This window comes from Triticum aestivum, chromosome 1A (assembly GCF_018294505.1).
Source record: "Triticum aestivum cultivar Chinese Spring chromosome 1A, IWGSC CS RefSeq v2.1, whole genome shotgun sequence".
NCBI classification, from domain to species: Eukaryota; Viridiplantae; Streptophyta; class Magnoliopsida; order Poales; family Poaceae; genus Triticum; species Triticum aestivum.
Window position 1 is genome coordinate 48,375,475 of NC_057794.1, and position 21,097 is coordinate 48,396,571.

The window sequence follows — 21,097 nt, forward strand, 5'->3', positions numbered from 1 at the left end:
GATCAAGATCAAGGACTCACGGGAAGATATCACAACACAACTCTAGACACAAATTAAAATAATACAAGCTTTATATTACAAGCCAGGGGCCTCGAGGGCTCGAATACATAAGCTCGAAAACACAAGAGTCAGCGGAAGCAACAATATCTGAGTACAGACATGAGCTAAACAAGGTTGCCTTAAGAAGGCTAGCACAAAAGCAGCAACGATCGAAAAGGCAAGGCCTCCTGCCTGGGAACCTCCTAACTACTCCTAGTCGTCTGCAGTCTTCACGTAGTAGTAGGCATCCTCCGGGTAGTAGTAGTCATCAGTGGCGTCGTCTGACTCCTGGGATCCGTCATCTGGTCGCAACAATCGGGTATGGGGGAAAAGGAAGTAGCAAAGCAACCGTGAGTACTCATCCAAAGTACTCGCAAGACTTACATTAGATCTAAACTAAGTATGTATCTGTATCAAAGGAATGGGTTGTATCTGTGGACTAAAGTGCAGAATGCCAGAAGGGAAGGGGAAAGCCTAGCTTATCGAAGACTAGCATCTTCTGGAAACCACCATCTTGTAGCAAACAGGAGGGAGTAGAGTAGCATAAAGTAAAGTAGCAGTAGTGTTATCAGTCCAACCCGGCGCGCGCCGCTCAGTCGCTGCACGTTGCGTACGCGACCGGTGAGCAGACCTAGCTACCTCCTTCAACAAGGTAGGTGCTTACCAGTCCAACCCGGCGCGCGCCGCTCAGTCGCTGACGTCTATTAAGCTTCGGCTGATGTATACGACGCAGAACGCCCATACTATGCCCACGTGATGGTTAGTGCTATCAGGCCGGAGGCCCCTCAGATCAAATATCCAAATCGTAGTGGATTAGGATCACGCGGTAACGAGCAGAGACTCACGATTGATGTGACCCCGTCGCCCCGTCTCGAGTACTTGCGGCAAGGGCTAAGAATGCCTGGTCACGCCTCGTAAGTATCTCGCGGGCACCTTCCAGGTCAACCCGACTCCACATCACTCGCTATTAAGCTCGCGCGGGTACCCCTCAGGGTCGACCCGTCTTTAGTATCATGGCTCAGTGTAAAGTCATAGTAACCATAGTAACTGTGTGTCTAACACCAAGGGGAAAACCCGAGGAATCACCCCCGGTGAATCCCACTCGATGTTATCATCAAGGTGAACGTAAGAGGATCCACCCTCGAGGTTCACACTTGAGGGGTTGCACAACAGAGCGGTAACGGAAGTGGTTAAGGAGGAAATCACCCTCGATGACCTCGACCGTATAGCTACACTACAGAGATCTCATCAGGAGTGATGTAAGAGGTTCCACCCTCGGCACTCGATGGTAACTCTGCAGAGTTGTACAACTAGGGGGGTGATGTGCGGTGTCGGGGCCTGGACGTCGATCACGTTGATCGAGTCATCGAACATAAAGCGGGGCAACTGGGACAAGGTGGGGTCACTGATGGATCTCTAACCAACCTATACTAAGCAGTTTAGGATAAGCAGGCAAGGTATAAAATCAGGTAACAACAACAGGCTATGCATCAGAGTAGGATCATACAGAAAGCAGTAGCAGTTCTAATGCAAGCATGAGAGGAAAAGAAATAGGCGATATCGGAATGCTCAAGGGGGGTTTGCTTGCCTGGTTGCTCTGGCAAGGAGGGGTCATCGTCGACGTAGTCGATCACCGGGGCCTTAGCAGCGGTCTCGGGGTCTACCGGAGAGAAGAGGGGGAAGAAACAGTAAATTCAGAGCAAACAAGTGCAATACTATGCATGACAAGACGAAAAGCGGTGTTAGGGGTGTTCTAACGCGGCACTACACGCTACCGGCGAAGGGGGATAACATCCGGGAAAGATTTCCCGAAGTTTGCATTTTCGGACAGACGAACCGGAGGGGAAAGGTTCGATATTCGCTATGCTAGGGGCATGTGACAGATGAACGGAGAGCGTATTCCGGTTTGTCTCGTTGTTCTGAGCAACTTTCATGTATAAAACTTTTTCATCCGAGCTACGGTTTATTTTAAATGAATTTCTAAAGTTTTAACCAATATTCTAGAAATCCCTGAAATTTTGCCAAGTCTGAGAATTCGACAGTTTTTTAAACATCACTTGGCTGTTTTCAAAAGACTACAACTATTGTTCTGTACATCCTATGAGTTAGTGCCTTATATCAATTTTGAGTACTTTTCTGTGATCTACATGTTAGTACCAATTACATCCATATTAGAGTTCATTTGCTTGAACAACAAGAGCACTAAAGTAGCTATGAAAATAAAACTGTTTTTTGGTTTTTTGTTAACAGAATATAGACTTTTGTCATTTTCATTGCATTTAATCCTTACACCTTTTGAATTTGATCAAATGGAACGTTTTGAACCTTGTCAAGTGTACTATCTTCCCATAATTTTTTTAGTCTTGTTAACAATTGTTTTGCTGGAGTTTAGGGGCTATCTAATGGGTTAATCATCGTAGAATTAGAAAAGCTAGCTAGCGCTACAGTAACTGTAGCTGCAGCAGTACAGGCAGAGCAGCGGCAGTAGGCAGCGAACAGCAGCGGCAATGGGGAAGCAGAGGGGCAGCGCAGCAGCGTGAACAACAGGCACGACGCGCACGGGCGCGGCCAAGGCGCGGCACGCGCACGCGCACGCGCGGGCGTCGCAAGGGCGCAGCCACGCCATGCACTGGACGAGCTACAGGGGTGGCGGCGACTCGGATGCAAGCGGCAACGGCTCTATGATGCACTAGCGGGAGCGATAAAGAGCGCTACGGCCTCCTGCAAGCTTCAGTAGCTCGTGCGCATCACTGCCGAGGTCTGGGCAGCATGGCAACATCAGGCTCAACGGACATTATGGACGGCAAGCTACGGTGATTGCGGAGGAACACGCTCGAGCTCGAATTCAGGGACAAGGCAAGAGGGGTTCGATGCGGGTTCTCACAGCGGTCACGACACAGTGGTCGGTGGGGCCGGGTACGGTCGAAGTGGCGGCAATCAACGGCGGCGACGATGATGTACGCAGTGACGACGAGCTTGATGGCGAGCGTACGGGCCCTCCCGGCTTGATTCAATGGTCGGGGACGAAGGAGACGACGACGAGGATGCTTCGAGAAAAATTCGTACGGCGCGGGGAGCACGATGGCTGCGATGGCGTCGACGGCCATGGCGTACGCGAGCTCGGGCGAGCGGGCGCGTCGAGGGAGAGCGAGGCGCGGCACGAGGAGGAAGGGGGGAGAGGCAGGGGCGTCCTAGGGTTCGAGGGGGAGGGTGGTCTCTTATCCTCTCGGGGCATCGATGGATGAACGCCGCGTGGAGAACGGCGCCATGGACGTGCGCCCGGCGTCCACGGGGGCTTCTGTGAACAGAGGAGATGGAGATGGGAGGTGGGCTGGGCCGGCACACTGTGCACTCATGGCCCATGTGCGGAGTGGGCTGCCTTGTTTTTCTTTTTATTAAATAACAGAGAGAGGAAATGAATTACTTGGAAAGTCTATTGACTCGGGAAAAACTTGGGAAGGGTGCCATTAAATCCCTGGTGATTTTAGACACTTCCACAAAAAGTTTAGGCAAGTTTGAAATTCATTTGAATTTTTTGAAAAAAGAATAGGGCATTTAAAGTGTCGTTTTGGCACTGTTTTAAATGCTTAGGCCCATATGAGTTGAAGATGATGCTGTTTTCCTTACCAACATTTGTTTTGAAATATTTTCTAGATGACGAACATTTTAGTTTTGCAATTTGAAGAAATAAATATTTGCTTTATTTCAAGTATGAATTTGAAGTTGGGTTTGGGACAAGCGGCATTTTGACTTAGTGAAAAATGCGCACATGAACCATTAATTAGCTTGATGACAGGGTTATCATCTGGGGGTGTTACAGCATCTTTATACCAAAAATATTATATCTATCAGATCTCACTCTCGTAAGTGACCGTGAAGGGATTGACAACCCCTAATCGCATTGGTTGCGAGTAGCTATCATCTTGTGCAGGTACGAGGGGCTTGAGCGTGGCCTCCTACTGGATTGATACCTTGGTTCTCAAAAACTGAGGGAAATACTTACGCTACTCTGCTGCATCATCCCTTCCTCTTCGGGGAAAACCAACGCAAGCTTAAGACGTAGCAATCATCAGGGAACTGACACTGCATATTTGCTGCTCTACGTTGACGACATCATCCTCACGGCGTCCACCCCCGATCTCCTTCAGCGGCTGACTGCTCGTCTTCGTGATGAGTTCGCCCTCAAGGACTTGGGGACCCTGCACTACTTTCTCGGCATCAAGGTGATCCGCCGGGCTGATGGTTTCTTTCTGCATCAGCAGAAGTACGCCCATGAGCTCCTTGAGCGTGCTGGTATGCTTAACTGCAAGCCGGTGCCCACCCCTGTCGACACGAAAGCGAAGGTCTCTGCTCTGGAGGGGTCTCTCGCGTTCGATGGAGCATATTTTATCGCTCTATTGTCGGTGCTTTACAGTACTTGACGTCGACTCGTGCTGACCTGCAATACGCTGTTCAGCCTGTGTGCCTCCATATGCACGCCCCGCGTGACTCTCACTGGACTCTGGTGAAGCGTATTCTCCGTTACATACGCGGCACCATGTCCTTGGGACTCACCCTGATGGCCTCCGCCTCCACCGACCTCGTGGCCTACTCGGATGCTGACTGGGCTGGCTGCCCTGACACGCGACGCTCCACGTCGGGCTACTACGTCTACCTTGGGCCCTCGTTGATCTCTTGGTCATCGAAGCGGCAGCCCACGGTCTCCCGCTCCAGCACCGAGGCAGAGTATCGCGTCGTGGCCAACGTCGTGGCCGAGTGCTCTTGGATACGTCAACTGCTCCAGGAGTTGCTTTGTGATGTCCACAAGGCCACCCTTGTCTACTGCGATAACGTCAGCGCGGTCTACCTCTCCGCCAACCCGGTGCACCATCGACGGACGAAGCATATTGAGCTCGATATTCACTTCGTGCGCGAGCAGGTTGCTCTTGGCCGTGTTCGGGTTCTCCACGTGCCGACGACGCAACAGTTTGCTGATGTGATGGCTAAGGGATTGCCTACTCCCGTCTTCGAGGAGTTTCGGTCCAGTCTCTGTGTCTCCGGCGGTGCTTCGACTGCGGGGGGTGTTGAGTATGTGTTTTGTATTGCACGTGTATTGGATTTGTGGCCCACCTCCTAGTCTTGTATAGTTGAGGTAGAGGCCTTCCCTTATAATATATATACGTGCACCAGCACCCCATCAATACAACGATTATTGTATTGCAAACTTTCCCGTCTACAGGTCGGATGGCAAGGCCGTTGTGCACGGCAGATAGAGGCCAGCATGCCGGTGAGCTCGCCGGAGGTCAACGACGATGAAGGAGGCCTTCGACAATGAGCCGGAGCCCCTGCCCGTGCTGGTCCATGCCGGCTTGTCGATTTTATTTGCCACTTTTAAATATGCTATATGATGATCCAGTGTACCAGTGCACCTCAATGGTCTATGACCGTTTACCGTGATTGAACCACAAGTCACGAGTTTGTGAGCACGCCACAAAGGCCATAAAGAAAATAGTTCCAATCCTACCACCTGGGTTCATCAGAATTGCCAAGAAACATAAACAAGCTGATTTAAGGAATGAAGAAAGATGTCATGTTCGTTAGAAGAAAGAAACCATTTTTTTTGTAGAACTAAGAAAGAAAGAAACAAAGCAATTGATGAAGGATGCCTGGAAAATAAAAATTCTTGCACATTCAAACATTTGGTAGTGTCTAAATTTGTTGTATGCAATCAATTAGAGTCATCTGCTCAGGCTGCCGTTGAGCTTGGTTACATAAGAATTAGAGTCATGGTTCAAGCTGAATACTGACATATGTTGCATCCTTCAGACCCATGTCAAGCCTCAGAAAGATATATACTACTCCCTTCGTTCACAAATAAGATGTTTTGAATATTGCAATATTCACTACATACGGACTGAAACGAGTGAACAAAAGACACAGCGTATCTATATACCTCCAAATCAAAAGAAGATAAATTATCTTATATCTGTGAACGGAGGAAGTACTACTTAGACAACAATTTTAGAATGATAATGAGATTGAGAGCGTTAATAGACAAGGATCAGCATCTGTGGTGGGCAAAATGACACAAATCAATTTTATGTACAATAATTGCTATATGAGATAGATAAGACTAATGCAAAAACTAAACACAATTGAAATGAACACATGGTACCAACGGGCGCGGTGTGTCGCCGCGCGGGCTATGCTAGTAAGATATTATACCTTCCTGCCCGGGTCTTTATACGCGCTTCAGCATCTTCAGGGCAGTTGACGCAGCAGTGCCAAACAACCTTCTCGACCGATACTTACTTGCGGGCGTCGGCTTACTTGCTACTCTCGGGTAATTTCTCTCCAACGTGCCAAGAAGAATATGAGAGTGCCTTTCAGCTCTCAACTTCTCCGAGCTCCCATCACAAGTATACAGTGGCAAGTCTTTTTTCGGTGTGTAGGGCGGAAATATCTTCGAAATAAACCGAGCTGTTAACACTGATCTCCATACCGGGAAAAACTGATCTCTTGCATACAAGTGCCTAACCCGTGGTTTCTTTGTCGTGGCCTGTTTAACACGTACATAATCAAGATATCACCGCCAACAACGCACACAGAGCATTCATATTTTAACGTGATCAAACAACATGTACAGGCCCACTTGAGGTTCAAAAAAGGCTGCATATGGATTACTATGTCATCAGCCACAAACAATCAAATAAAAAACAATCTAGGTTAAGCACTTTCATTTACCATTTAGTCTGCAAAAATCGTGTGCTTAACAGCAGGTGCAGACTGTACAAACTACAAGCCCAAGATCCTAAACTCCCATAGACCAGATTTTCCTCTTCTTTTTTTGTTCGTAATTCAGAGTACAAAAAGGAACAAAAATGGCATGTGTGTCCTATGCATACACTTTTACTACAACAATACAAGATCATTTGCACAACATCAGTTCTCTTGATAAAAACTAAAACAGGAGTTTCATCTCTAGCCATCAAAGGACTCTTGAATTTGTACACACACCACTAAAATATGGGATTATCCGTGAAAATGTAGCCTGAAGACTTGAATGTGACTCTCATCATCCAAATGAATATTAACACAATTTTGTCAGTCTCAGCATGTAAACATCAGAAAGAAATTAAAACAGAAAACACAAAATTCATAAAAAAATGATAATCAGCATCCAGCAAAATAAGAGACAGAAAAATCGAGAGGAACTCAAGTTCAAATATCCTTACATTTTTCTCCTTGGCTTGAGGAGTAGGTGATCCAATGGCTGCCTTGGTCAAATCTGTGCCCCCTGTTTCCCATGACAGAATTATTACAGCCAATTTTGCGAAATTTGTGAAGTAACTTTAACATACCAGGCTGTGAAACACAGATGTACCATGTTCATGTGGCTGTGAAACACAGACGTATCGTGTTCATGTAACACACCATCCGGCCCTCCACAGTCATAGGGGAAGCTTCAAGAGCATATGAAATAAAGAATCAAAATATTGTTAAGTAATCGTCTACAGATACAAGATATAGCAACCATAGAAGCACAAGGCATGAAAAAATCGAACCATTGAAGGTCTTCAATGCAAATATCTTTTCCGAGAGGACCAACATCATAACTTTTGAGAACTGCTGAAACTTTTCCATGGACCTCGTGATGAGATGCCTGCATATTATTCTATAAACCCAGTAACAAAGGTAATTAGGTTTGACTTGTTTTGATTTACTTGATAAGTGTCCAATCCTACTCAACTCATGTGCTATGTTCTAACCTGTTCCATAAACCCAAATGGCCAGGAGTGCCAAAGACTTAAACACTAGATTACCAGTCTACCACTACAGACCTCAAATGTGCTTACAGATAGATGCCAGTACACCTGTATCCGTAATCTTATTAAATCTTCAGGGTTTGAGCTCATGGGGATGTCGATGTTTAGACATGGATGCCCATGAAAAGTAGTTGAGTTGGATCAAAATATCTCTGTGCGTGGTGAAGATGTGGGTGATCGTGACTTTGAAGATGATCATTCATATCATGCTCATGGTGGTGAAGAGAGTAATGGGTTGAGGAGCTCTCCAATGAGTTGGGGAGTGGGATGATCATCAGAATGGCTTTTACTAATTGGGTTGTGATGCCATGCTTGCTACTATCTTGTATTAGTTTATCAGTCTATCAACTTATGCAAGTTGATAATTGCTGCGTTTTGGCCATGCTTGAGTTTTGGTGACACCAACATTTGGTAAGATTGGTATTGTCAAGAAATCTTCAGGGTTTGAGCTCATGGGGATGTCGATGTTTAGACATGGATGCCCATGAAAAGTAGTTGAGTTGGATCAAAATATCTCTATGCGTGGTGAAGATGTGGGTGATCATGACTTTGAAGATGATCATTCATATCATGCTCATGGTGGTGAAGAGAGTAATGGGTTGAGGAGCCCTCCAATGAGTTGGGGAGTGGGATGATCATCAGAATGGCTTTTACTAATTTGGTTGTGATGCCATGCTTGCTACTATCTTGTATTAGTTTATCAGTCTATCAACTTAAGCAAGTTGATAATTGCTGCGTTTTGGCCATGCTTGAGTTTTGGTGACACCAACATTTGGTAAGATTGGTATTGTCAAGAAATCAAGCATCTCAAAATAAATAAATAAATTATAGTAACAACAACCTTTTTCAATCAGTAAATAGTACCCAACTACAATATGGAACTAGGTGTCTCTATGGCTTCCCCCGAATAACCGATTTAGTACTATTACTTAGGGAAATACTAATAATGCACATTTTCAGGAGATATTGATTATAAAGATGTCATAGCAGAGAAAATCCAAGAAAAATTAATTCAAAAAAAAATCCAAGAAAAAAAGATGTCTGATGACAATGACGATTTGGTAAAACAAGAAGAAAAAACAGTCAGATACTCTGTTCGGCAGATCACCTGCCTTGCAAGTCAAAAAGAAAAAAACTCTGTTCTTTTCATTATGGTCGGCAAGGGAACTGTTATATAATATTTTCTCACTATGATCAATACTTTAAGGTTCAAAAGCCAAACCATAACATACTAGAATATTAAGATTCGGTAAAACAAGAAAAAACAAATGTATGCATCAAATGAAAAGATGGTACCTCTGAATGAGTTTGAATATATGCATCAAGAGCTTCACCAGCTTTCAGAATTATCCTAACAAGGAAGAACGCATTATAGAAACGTACTTCCTTCTCCTTCCGCTGCTTTGCTGCCTTGGTATTTTTACCAATTTGCAATCCACACCCCTCCCTTATCAGGGAGAATATAGAATCATCAATACGGTTCTTGATCATATCAAAACCATTGAGCTTACGAAATCGCCTTTGAGCTGCAAGGAGAAGAATAGCTGCAGGGACAATCTTCCCATGCTCCATGTACTTCCAGAGCTCATCGACTACATTATCAGTGTGAGCTGCAAGCAATCTAGTGGTGTCCAAGAAGATCTTCTGCATAAGTCACCAACACAGAACAGCTTTCACTTCAAGTGCTTATAGTATACATAACATTGACATCAAACTCTATCAGCAAGCAAAATGAACTTAAAACTTATAATTGCAGAGAAACTTAGACTCATTTCCCATTGATTAAAGAAAAACGGTGCCTCCTGTATTATGGACATAAATACATCAGATGTTTTAAAAAGGTAAACTGTCCATCTCACAAATTGAACTATACAAAATCACAGATTGTCAGTTCTTAAACACTGTTAAGAATGGTGGATTTAAATAACTGGGATGAGCTGAACTTCTTTATTGCTATCATGTAACCAAAGTATGTGAGGAGGGATTTAACACGAACCATCTCAGGCAGGCAAAGCAGATGTATGAGCTTGTAGATGTACCCAAAATTCCCCTTCCTGTAGTTCTCGTCAACTAATAGGTTGTCCTCCAGATACTTATGCTGGCAAGTGTTCTCGATGGCAACATGGAGTGGGAGGAGGCCCTCGATGATTTTATTACCCGAGGTGCGCTGATTGGCCGATGCACCATACCGGAACAGTAACTCAACCATTTCGACGGAGAATGACTCTGCAGCTTGGTGGAGGGGGAAGTACCCAAAGCTGGTCATGTAGTTGGGGTTGGCACGTACTCCGCAGAGCTTAGGTGACTTCCCCTCCAAAACAAGATTAGCACAACGCAGGGCATTCTCTAGAATAATTAAGTCAAGGGTTTGTGGAATGATGACAAAACCAGAAACAAAGCACTCCCTGTACTTCTCGAAGATGCGGAGGAAGAGTGGAACACTATCCTTTTGGAGGACTGGCGACAAACGATCGTATATGCCATAATATTTTATGAGCGTTTCCTAGATGGACCAATCCATGTACAAACAAAATAAAAGGCAATCAGTTCAGTTATCCAACTAACAAAGCATAACAGCAAAATAATTCTACAAAGGCATTTGATGCCATTGAGATTAGGAAAATGTGCAAGTTTTCATCCCTCGACTATTACATATGTAGCTTTCAGAACTAAACTTCTAAACTACCCAAAGTTGAACCCTCCACTATGAAAAGTTCAATACCATGCAACATTCATCTCTCATAATGGTTTCGAGAACAATTTCGAATTACATGGCACCTAAATATGTAGCTCACATTGCAGTTGCACCCACATGTCTAGCATGTCACAAATTTTCTCCATGATATTCCATATGTTTATTTCAATGTTTGAACATAAAAAACTAAATTAAGACAAACAAAAAAATTGTAAGAGAAAATAGATGTCTCCCTCGTATTTTTGTTTCCATAAAGTTGAGTTTCCTGCATTTTACATTTTTACAAGTTCTTTAATACAAAAACAGATGTGAGTTTCGGAACTTTTTTCTCTAGAACATTTCCTGTTTTCTGAGTTCTTAAAAAAATCTATTGAAATTATTACCAATTTTATGAATTGTTTTTAAGGGAACTGATAGCATGGCGGAAACTGGTGGGTGATGTGGCCAACAGGTAGGCGCCACGCCATTGAGAACTGCTTTGGATTGGACAGAACCACTTTAATGATGAAAACCGCACACTATTGATAGTTGAGGGAGCAACGTCGAGGCGGTTTAGACTTTAGGGTTGAAAGTTACAATCAGATAATAGTTGAGGGATGAAAAACATACTTTTTTACAATGTTACAACATACAAGATAGCATGAAAAAATATTTGCAGGAAAAAGGCAAGAATATTAGTTATATGCCAATCAATAGTCACTCATATAAAATGAACAAGTATTAAAAAATACCTTGGGAGTGCGGTCTAGGGCGATTATATTGGTAGCTCTGGCATCAGCAAGGAAACGCTGCAGTTGAAGCATGTACTGTAAAAAAGGAATTGTCAGTCAAGAACCACCACAAAAATAAGTATAATAAGAAGAGGGACGAAGTGGGATACATATCAATTGTGCTACTCCCCACGATCCATATTAATTGACACACACATAGTACAACTTTAGTAATATGGATAGTGTGCGATGGCGGAAACGTCTTGCCTCGTTGGAGGCGACGGGTTCGTGTTAAATAGCAGGGGCGCACCTCCCTGGTACAGCGCATACATGAGTTGTTACAAAGATTGAGACTTGGAAGACAAGAGATAGAATTGGTTACAACTAGGTAGAGATAAGAGAGAATCCTACTACCCAACTACCAATCTAATCTATATTACAACAACCTCATCAGAAGAGATGCGCTAGGTAAAGGTGGTGCGGTGCGGTGCACACATTGGCACGTTACATGACATGTTTAACACCCTCCCTTAATCACAACTTCATCAAGTTGAGATTATACTTGAAAGCTTCAAAGCTCCTTGTTGGCAATGGCTTTGTGAATCCATCTGCAATCTGATCTCTGGAGTGTATGAACTGAATATCAAGCTGTTTTTGAGCAACCCTTTCTCGGACAAAATGAAAATCTATCTCAATATGTTTCGTTCTTGCATGAAACACAGGATTGGCAGACAGATAGGTAGCACCAAGATTGTCACACCATAGACAGGGAGCTTGCTTACTTTTCACACCAAGTTCCTTAAGCATGGACTGCACCCAAATGATTTCAGCTGTGCCATTTGCTAGTGCCTTGTATTCTGCCTCTGTACTTGACCTAGAAACTGTTGCTTGTTTTCTAGCACACTAGGAGATCAAGTTAGGCCCAAAAAATATTGCAAAACCACCAGTTGAACGCCTGTCATCCAAGCATCCTGCCCAATCAGAGTCAGAAAAGGCACTGACAAGGGTAGAAGATGATCTGCTGAAACTGAGACCAACACTCAAAGTATTCTTGACATATCTTACTATACGTTTTGCAGCAGTCAAATGAACAGTAGTGGGTGCATGAAGGAACTGACAGACTTTATTGACAGCAAAAGAAATATCAGATCTGGTTAGAGTGAGATATTGAAGTGCTCCTACCAAACTTCTGTATTTTGTGCTCTCTTCTTGGCTCAAGGGTGTACCTTCCATAAGAGATAGTTTTTCCGAGCTGGATGGGTGTAGGTTTACAACCTTGCAGACCAGCCTTCTTTACTAGGTCAGTGGCATATTTTTCCTGAGAGAGATGAAGTCCATCCTTGTGTTTCTTCACCTCAATTCCAAGGAAATAATGCAAGTCTCCAAGATCCTTTAGAGCAAAGTCTGCCCCAAGTCTTTCAACAGTCCTGTGATCGCTTCATCAGATGAACTTGTCACAATGATATCATCAACATATATGAGGACAAATATGCATGTGTTGGACTTGTTGTAAATAAACAATGAGGTGTCAGACTTTGAAGGAATAAAGCCAAGAGTTTGCATTTTGTGACAAAGACGAGAATACCAAGCCCGTGAAGCTTGCTTTAGACCATATAGTGCCTTGTCAAGTTTGCACACATGAGAGGGGTTGCTTTTACTTTCAAATCCAGGAGGTTGCTTCATGTACACTTCCTCTTCCAGAACACCATAGAGAAACGCGTTATGTACGTCAAGTTGTCTGAGACTCCAGCCCCTGAAAACAGCAATAGACAGGACAAGACGAATAGTTGCAGCTTTTACAACTGGACTAAACGTGTCTTCATAGTCTATACCATACCGTTGCTTGAAGCCTTTTGCAACTAGTCTAGCTTTGTAGCGATCAATGGTTCCATCAGACTTTCTTTTGATTCGAAATACCCACTTGCAATCGATCAAGTTTTTACCTTGCTGTGGAGGAACCAAATGCCATGTATTATTTTTCTTTAGTGCAATAAACTCTTCATTCATTGCCTTCTGCCACCGTTCATCACCAAGAGCTTGTTCACGTGTATTTGGTTCACCTGGTTCGCCTGTGGAACATATCATGCCATATTTAGTTATATGCTTGTAATCAACAAGTTGTATTACCCCTTTTTGAAGCCCTGTGCGACGTGGTGATGAGGTGGTCTGTAGATTAGCCGCAGAAGATCCTGTGGGCTGAATAGGAGTTGCCGTTGCCGATCCTGAGAGAGATTCACTAACCGCTGCAGCCGAATCTGCATACACACATCTTATCCCTATGAGCACCTCTAAAATATACCTTGAGGACATCTCGTACTCCTCCTACTAAATGAACATTGCCGGATCAAAATAAATTCAAAAAAATACAAGCACATGTGTCAAGCCTAGAAATAAACCTTGGTGGACTGGTTCCACCATAAATAGCCTAACCATTTGAGCTACGCTCAATTCGCGTTTGGTCCTCGAACTTATGGACGCAACTTTTTAAAATTCACTAAGGGCATCTCGAACTCGGATCCTTAAACCGACTGCATTCGTCCGGACTGAACAGTCCTCACGCGATTTGCCATTCAACACGGAACTCCATCAGTCCGCGGACTGGTCCCGACGTTAGTTTTTCCGCAAAATGGAGGCTAACCGGGATGGCTTTGCAGGCGTTCGGACTGTTGCCACGTACACGCCGGACACTCCGAACCCACCCGAAAACCTCTCCCACATGAAGCGGTTGCCGTGCATTCATGCCACTAATGGTCGATCAGAGCGCTAGCGCCACATTCATACCGATCCAGAGCAGAGGTGGCCTCTCACCGGTGTTAGCATTAAAGCGGCGTGCCAGCACAATCCACACCACACCACCTCGCTCCTGCTCCTCCTCACCATACCACCTCCGCCATGACCGCAAGCTCTAGCGCGTTGTGGGCTAGCCTCACGACAGAGCAAAAGCACGAGATAGCCACTCTTGCTGTCGAATGGCAGGGCCGTTGTGCGCGGCGGATAGAGGCCAGCATGCCGGTGAGCTCGCCAGAGGTCACCGACGATGAAGGAGGCCTTTGACAATGAGCCGGAGCCCCTGCCTGCACCGGTCCATGCCGGCTTCACCATGTTGATTTTATTTGTCACTTTTAAATATGCTATATGATGATCCAGTGTACCAGTGCACCTCAATGGTCTATGACTGTTTACCGTGATTGAACCACAAGTCACGAGTTCGTGAGCACGCCACAAAGGCCATAAAGAAAAGAGTTCCAATCCTACCACCTGGGTTCATCAGAGTTGCCAAGAAACATAAACAAGCTGATTTAAGGAATGAAGAAAGATGTCATGTTCGTTAGAAGAAAGAAACCATTTTTTTTTGTAGAACTAAGAAAGAAAGAAACAAAGCAATTGATGAAGGATGCCTGGAAAATAAAAATTCTTGCACATTCAGACATTTGGTAGTGTCTAAATTTGTTGTATGCGATCAATTAGAGTCATCTGCTCAGGCTGCCGTTGAGCTTGGTTACATAAGAATTACAGTTATGGTTCAAGCTGAATACTGACATATATTGCACCCTTCAGGCCCATGCTAAGCCTCGGAAAGATATATACTACTCCCTTCGTTCACAAATATAGGATATCGATGTTTTGAATATTGCAATATTCACTAGATACGGACTGAAATGAGTGAACAAAGGACACAACGTATTTATATACCTCCAATTCAAAAAAAGAAAAGAAATTATCTTATACTCCCTCTGTCTCAAAATTCTTGTCTTAAATTTGTCTAAATATAGATGTATCAAGTCACGTTTTAATATTAGATACATCCGTATCTAGACGAATTTAAGACAAGAATTTTGGGACGGAGGAAGTATCTGTAAACGGAGGAAGTACTACTTAGACAACAATTTTAGAATGATAATGAGATTGAGAGCGTTAATAGACAAGGATCAGCATCTGTGGTGGGCAAAATGACACAAATCCATAACCATCTCGACTAACTGCAGGAGAATGGATACTCGTCTCAGCGCACCTGCACAGTGAATTTGCACAGAAGACATTAGTGCAACTCAAACTCAACTTCTATTCCTATATACTTCCACGACAAGTAATTTGGAACGGAGGAAGTATATGTTACAAAAGCTTGGACTAGTACCCAAGCCTCTATTCCAGGCAAGGTTTTTGCTTCAAGGTTGTAAACCCAACGACCAGAGTTCGATCCACGTCGGGGACGAATTTCTGGAATTCTCATGAGGGATGCTTCTTCTATATCAATAAACCGTGGGTGCTAGTGCCCATGGAGTTTCATTTTTTTTATTTTTTTTTGAGCCACTTGGGTGAAAGTGACCCATGGTGAATTGTGGATGTGCCACATGCTATTATTTTGGTACACGGCGGTGTACAAACGCCTTGTGAATTCAGATTTTTGATTTAAATTTTTTAAACTTCATTGCTTCATTGCTGTGTAGTCGTCGTGTAGCTCTAGCGCTAGCTTCTTGTTTGTCTTTTGTGTGCCGAGGTTGTTTCTGTAGTTGCTGATTGCATGGATCATACTGCATGGTTTTCAAATTTGATTTGACTACGTCGGGTTGGGCCGTTCCTATTTGGATGGATCGGTGATCATGTGTACTAGATATTTTTCATTCCATGTTTGTTGGCTAATAGAGACATTGCCACGCGAGTAGTTGGATCTGAGACGTTGACACGTCACACGTATTGATTTAGAACGGTGCCTTCGATTGGTATCTGGATGATCGGAGAGCCCTCGAGTCTCCCGAAGGATCCCGTCGAATCTTGTTTCACCGTTGTTTGTCTCTATAAAACCCTCCACACTCCCAACGTTGTCCTTCGGTCGAACATGGCGTGGGCGTCGCTCGCGGCTCCGGCGATCCTAGCCAGAGTTGTTCACGCCGTCGTCCGGACACGCTCTGGGGGCGAACCTCCCACAGGAAGGTGCACAGAGGAAGATTTGTGCAGACCATGCCGGCGGCCATGAATGTGGTTGTGTCGGTCTTGCTCGTGAGTTGCGTCAGGCTGCGGCTGACGGATACCAATGGGCAATCACTGGTGCCCATGAGCGCCGGCCGTCCGTCTCCGCTCCCCCTCTTTCTCTCTTATCTTCCACTGCGGCTCCATCCCCAGCACCCCGGCCTGTCGAGATCAGCCGCGGGCCTGCCTTCTACAGTCCACCTTCCGTTCTCCTAGAAGCACCATGGAGTTTCAGCCAGCGCTGTTGGGCGTCTGTACGCGGTGACAATGTACATACACACGTCGGCCAAGGAGGAGGCCCTGGTCACCGTCTAGCGAGTCTTGTGGATTCACCGACCTCCGTGACCGCGGCCTCCGACGTGGTTTTCATCATGGTCGACAAACACGACGACATCGGCACGGTCGGCTTGGACGCCGCTCGGAGGTCCTTGCAGGGCTCCGCCCGTACGGCGTGCTCATAGATTGCATGAACTCTTCCCCTCCCACGCGGCGCCTGCTGCCACGCTGTTGACTCTGGCAGTGGCGTCGGCGCTCGCGATGGCACACTCACCCTCCCCGATGGCAGCGACGAGGCCCGAAAATGTTATACGGAACCATGGTTCTGCCGAACCTACGCTCGACATCATTGATCTCTGGACATTTTTCATAAAGATCCGTGCATGATTGATTAAAAAATGCATGATGAGAGCTGTTTGCATATTAAACAATGCGTGACGCGGATCCACATGTAGCAGGATGTTGAATCATACGGCGTCGACCATAAGTTTGGCTGAACCATGGTCCAGAATCACGCCTCTCCGACGAGGCCGTCCTCTGGCTCGGAGGACCTATCTGCATGGGCCCGCCGGCAGCGGCCAGAGCAGCAAAATTGCGGTGGCAGGCGTGGTGGTTGGCCTCGAGCCCTTAGCGAGTCCTTGGTCTGGTCTTTGCCAGCGCCGTTGGGCTCGAGCGCGGAGGAGGCGGCTCGGGTGAGCGGCGACTTCATGTCCGGGGCGCCGTGCGGTACATCAAGGACCTCGGCATGGCACTGGAGCCTGGAGGTCGCTGACGTCCAGGAAGAGGAGGCCGGTGATCTGTACCTAGGTTTGTACCGGCAGTCCGGCAGATGTTCTCGGCCATGTAGGCGAACCGCGACGGCGGCGTGTATGGACTGGTCATCATCGTCGAACGCCTGAACGGGTCCGCGAGTAAGGTAGGTAAGGCAGATAGCTGCCGACCAAGGTTGTTGTTAAGGGATCGAGGGCGACGTCCGCGGCGCATCTAGTGGCCTCCATCGAGCGGAGCTACCCACGGCGGCTATCACCGTGTAACTCGACACGGCGCGTCCACTTCCCGGCGTCTTTGCATTTATCTCGCGTGCTATATATATATATATATATATATATATATATATATATATATATATATATATATATATATATATATATATATACGGCTGCGCTAAACTGAGCGAGAGCGTAAATTCCTTATCCTGCGCGCTGGTCCTAATTAGGCGCGGTCGCTCCGCATGAGTAGGCCTCCTTGCCCGTTAATGAATGAGGGTAAAACCAACTGCAGTAATAGTAATGCAATTTATTTCGTTACCGTCCCACAGGTTCACCTACGTCTCGCAACTACCCTCCCTAATTGTTGGTAGTAAAACGTGCCAAGGATGTGGTAATAGAATAATGTACGTTACCAACTAGGCTTTAGTAGTAATACGGGTTAAGGATATGGTAATAGAATAGTTTGTGTTACCAACTACGCTCCCTAAATATTGGTAGTAAAACTGGTCGGGATATGGTAATAAAATTACTTGTGTTACCAAGTAAAGCATCATGTTCACGTACATGTAGAACTCCATGATAGTAATGCATCATGTTTGAATTACTATAACTAGACCTAATATTACCATTGATTTTTACATGGAGGGGGAGACCTAATGCTAGTAATGAATTACTATAAATGGACCTAATATTACCATTGATTTTTACATGGAGGAGAGAGACCTAATGCTAGTAATGAATTACTATGACTGGACCAAATATTACCATTAATTTCTACCTGGAGAGGAGAGACCACGTGCTAGTAATGCATCATGTATATATATTACTATAAATAGATCCAACATTACTATCTAGTAATGCATCAGGCGTGTATTACTACAAGTAGACCCATTATTACCATCAGTTTTGGCATAGTGGAGAAACTGGCGCAAGCACCTGGTGGCTGGTCGGTTACTTACAACAGGAGCGCACTCGTATGAGTGGGCAGCGCGCAGAATAAAATTTATACGCTCAGGCTCACTTTAGCAGTCCTATATATATATATATATATATATATATATATATATATATATATATATATATATATATATATATATATATATAGAAGGGTGCTGGACAAGTGATCCATTCACAACGCTACGCTTCAAAACTTTCTACAATTATAATTTGTATAGTAGTTTGAGTGGAGGATAAAGGCAAGGCAGCTCCTCCTCAGATCTTCAGAGTAAAGGCATATTGTCTGTATAGTGTCATTTACTGTTCTTGCTGCCAAGTTAGTGTGCATTTACGCCGTATTAGCTGCTGCATTTGCCTCCTTAGTATTCGATCAAATCCTGGTTGAGCCGCAGTGATGGTGATTACGTCATCGTCGTTGTTGGGCTAAGAGACACTGGACTAGGCCGATTCCTAGACGTATACTCTATCAGGCAGCTTTTGTATACTTGTTTCCGGTTTTGAGAAGTTTCAGACATTCTGCATTCTAATTCTAAATTCTTAATTCTAAATTGCTAGCTGGGATTTTTTAGGCTTTTCGGAGTGTTTTTGGCAGGGATATTATAGCCAATGAGGTGATGACACATTAATTAGTGGGGATCTGGCCAGGTGCACTTTAGGGTGGCGAGCAGTTCCTGGTCAACCACACATCCAGTTTGTCGGGCGGTGCTATTCTTTGTTTGCAGCAGGTGGAGCACGCAACATGTGGAGCGATGGGATGGGATTTTTCTAATGTGACCACGTGCATGCGCCGACTGGCTCTCTACATGCAGCGGTTTTCAGATTTCTCTTCATTCTTTATTCCTTATCTTAAAAGATAATAACTCCATTGGATATCCTGAGCAAGACGGGTCACCGTTTCGACCTTCTACGGTCGCGCGCGGTGGCCTTCGTATGGTCTAAGCCAGCATGCCTGCAGCCAGTGGTTGATAGCTCACGGCCCTAGTGCTCTCCATTCCGTGATAGCTCACGTCTTCTCGCCGCCGGCGTTGGTAAATCCGTCGATGTTCTTGATTTTGAGCTCTCTCGCGCCTTAAACCCATCCAACTCGCCAGCTGTTCTAGCTTGCGCCCGTTGAGTCGACTTCATGCCCGCCAGACCATCGAAGCAGATGGCCTGTGGGGCTACAGCTGCGAGGTCCAGCTCCAGCGATAGCATGTGTGGTGCATGATGAGCATGGCGCGCCAGATCCACACTTTTTCATGTCCACATTGTGAAGATCCTATCATTATATACACAGGTGCCAAGCCGTCTATGGGCCGGAGGCAACCGTTCGCAGAAGTTCTTTATCACTTCATCGCGAGCACTAATCCTGCAGGAGGCCACACTAGGATGATGAAATCTAGCAATAATTATCTATATTTCTTTCATCTTACTGCAGTAGAGTCGTGCCACGACAAGAATAAATGATCCTATCGGAGATGTATGAACATGCGTTTCCGTGTTTAGCAACATGCATGATGCCAATAAATTAGCTTATTTCCTACTTATTTTCCCTGTATCCACAATTTTATGTACAATAATTGCTATATGAGATAGATAAGACTAATGCAAAAACTAAACACAATTGAAATGAACACATGGTACCAACGGGCGCAGTGTGTCGCCGCGCGGGCTATGCTAGTAAGATATTATACCTTCCTGCCCGGGTCTTCATACGCGCTTCAGCATCTTCAGGGCAGTTGACGCAGCAGTGCCAAACAACCTTCTCGACCGATACTTACTTGCGGGCGTCGGCTTACTTGCTACTCTCGGGTAATTTCTCTCCAACGTGCCAAGAAGAATATGAGAGTGCCTTTCAGCTCTCAACTTCTCCGAGCTCCCATCACAAGTATACAGTGGCAAGTCTTTTTTCGGTGTGTAGGGCGGAAAGATCTTCGAAATAAACCGAGCTGTTAACACTGATCTCCATACCGGGAAAAACTGATCTCTTGCATACAGGTGCCTAACCCGTGGTTTCTTCGTCGTGGCCTGTTTAACACGTACATAATCAAGATATCACCGTCAACAACGCACACAGAGCATTCATATTTTAACGTGATCAAACAACATGTACAGGCCCACTTGAGGTTCAAAACAGGCTGCATATGGATTCCTATGTCATCAGCCACGAACAATCAAATAAAAAACAATCTAGGTTAAGCACTTTGATTTACCATTTAGTCTGCAAAAACCGTGTGCTTAACAGCAGGTGCAGACTGTACAAACTACAAGCCCAAGATCCTAAACTCCCATAGACCGGATTTTCCTCTTCTTCTTTTTTTGTTGGTAATTCAGAGTACAAAAAGGAACAAAAATGGCATGTGTGTCCTATGCATACACTTTTACTACAACAATACAAGATCATTTGCACAACATCAGTTCTCTTGATAAAAACTAAAACAGGAGTTTCATCTCTAGCCATCAAAGGACTCTTGAATTTGTACACACACCACTAAAATATGGGATTATCCGTGAAAATGTAGCCTGAAGACTTGAATGTGACTCTCATCATCCAAATGAATATTAACACAATTTTGTCAGTCTCAGCATGTAAACATCAGAAAGAAATTAAAACAGAAAACACAAAATTCTTAAAAAAAATGATAATCAGCATCCAGCAAAATAAGAGATAGAAAAATC

The 21,097-nt window shown here is 44.8% G+C and overlaps 2 protein-coding genes across 3 annotated transcripts; both read right to left on the bottom strand.

The window, feature by feature from the left end:
* Window positions 1–239: 239 nt before the first annotated feature.
* LOC123089270 (uncharacterized) lies at window positions 240–3,226 on the bottom strand. Of its 2 annotated transcripts, none has more exons than XM_044511019.1 (2): window positions 2,924–3,226; window positions 240–341 (listed from the first exon to the last, which is right to left on the bottom strand). In XM_044511019.1, exons 1-2 carry the CDS (start codon window positions 3,144–3,146, stop codon window positions 253–255), a joined length of 312 nt encoding a protein of 103 aa, XP_044366954.1. In that variant the 5' UTR covers window positions 3,147–3,226; the 3' UTR covers window positions 240–252. The 2 variants fall into 2 exon arrangements, 1 of the variants encoding a protein (XP_044366954.1); XR_006442265.1 differs by lacking the exon at window positions 240–341 and adding an exon at window positions 1,628–1,699.
* A 4,074-nt stretch (window positions 3,227–7,300) lies between these two features.
* LOC123113155 (uncharacterized) lies at window positions 7,301–16,303 on the bottom strand. The gene is made up of 7 exons (XM_044534661.1): window positions 16,169–16,303; window positions 11,271–11,345; window positions 9,841–10,347; window positions 9,141–9,488; window positions 7,584–7,681; window positions 7,403–7,481; window positions 7,301–7,315 (listed from the first exon to the last, which is right to left on the bottom strand). The coding sequence occupies exons 1-7, from the start codon at window positions 16,301–16,303 to the stop codon at window positions 7,301–7,303; spliced, it is 1,257 nt and encodes a 418-aa protein (XP_044390596.1).
* Between the last annotated feature and the right edge of the window lie 4,794 nt (window positions 16,304–21,097).

Bases quoted from the DNA above. Each gene is read 5' to 3' on its own strand.
- LOC123089270 (XM_044511019.1), bottom strand. From the start codon at position 3,146: ATGGCCGTCGACGCCATCGCAGCCATCGTGCTCCCCGCGCCGTACGAA. The intron at 342-2,923 runs GTGAGAACCCGC...TGTTGCGACCAG, and splicing joins ACCACTGTGTCGTGACCGCT to ATGACGGATCCCAGGAGTCA.
- LOC123113155 (XM_044534661.1), bottom strand. From the start codon at position 16,303: ATGGGCACCAGTGATTGCCCATTGGTATCCGTCAGCCGCAGCCTGACG. The intron at 7,682-9,140 runs GTACCATCTTTT...AATAATATGCAG, and splicing joins ATATTCAAACTCATTCAGAG to GCATCTCATCACGAGGTCCA. The intron at 7,482-7,583 runs GTTCGATTTTTT...ATGCTCTTGAAG, and splicing joins TGCATTGAAGACCTTCAATG to CTTCCCCTATGACTGTGGAG.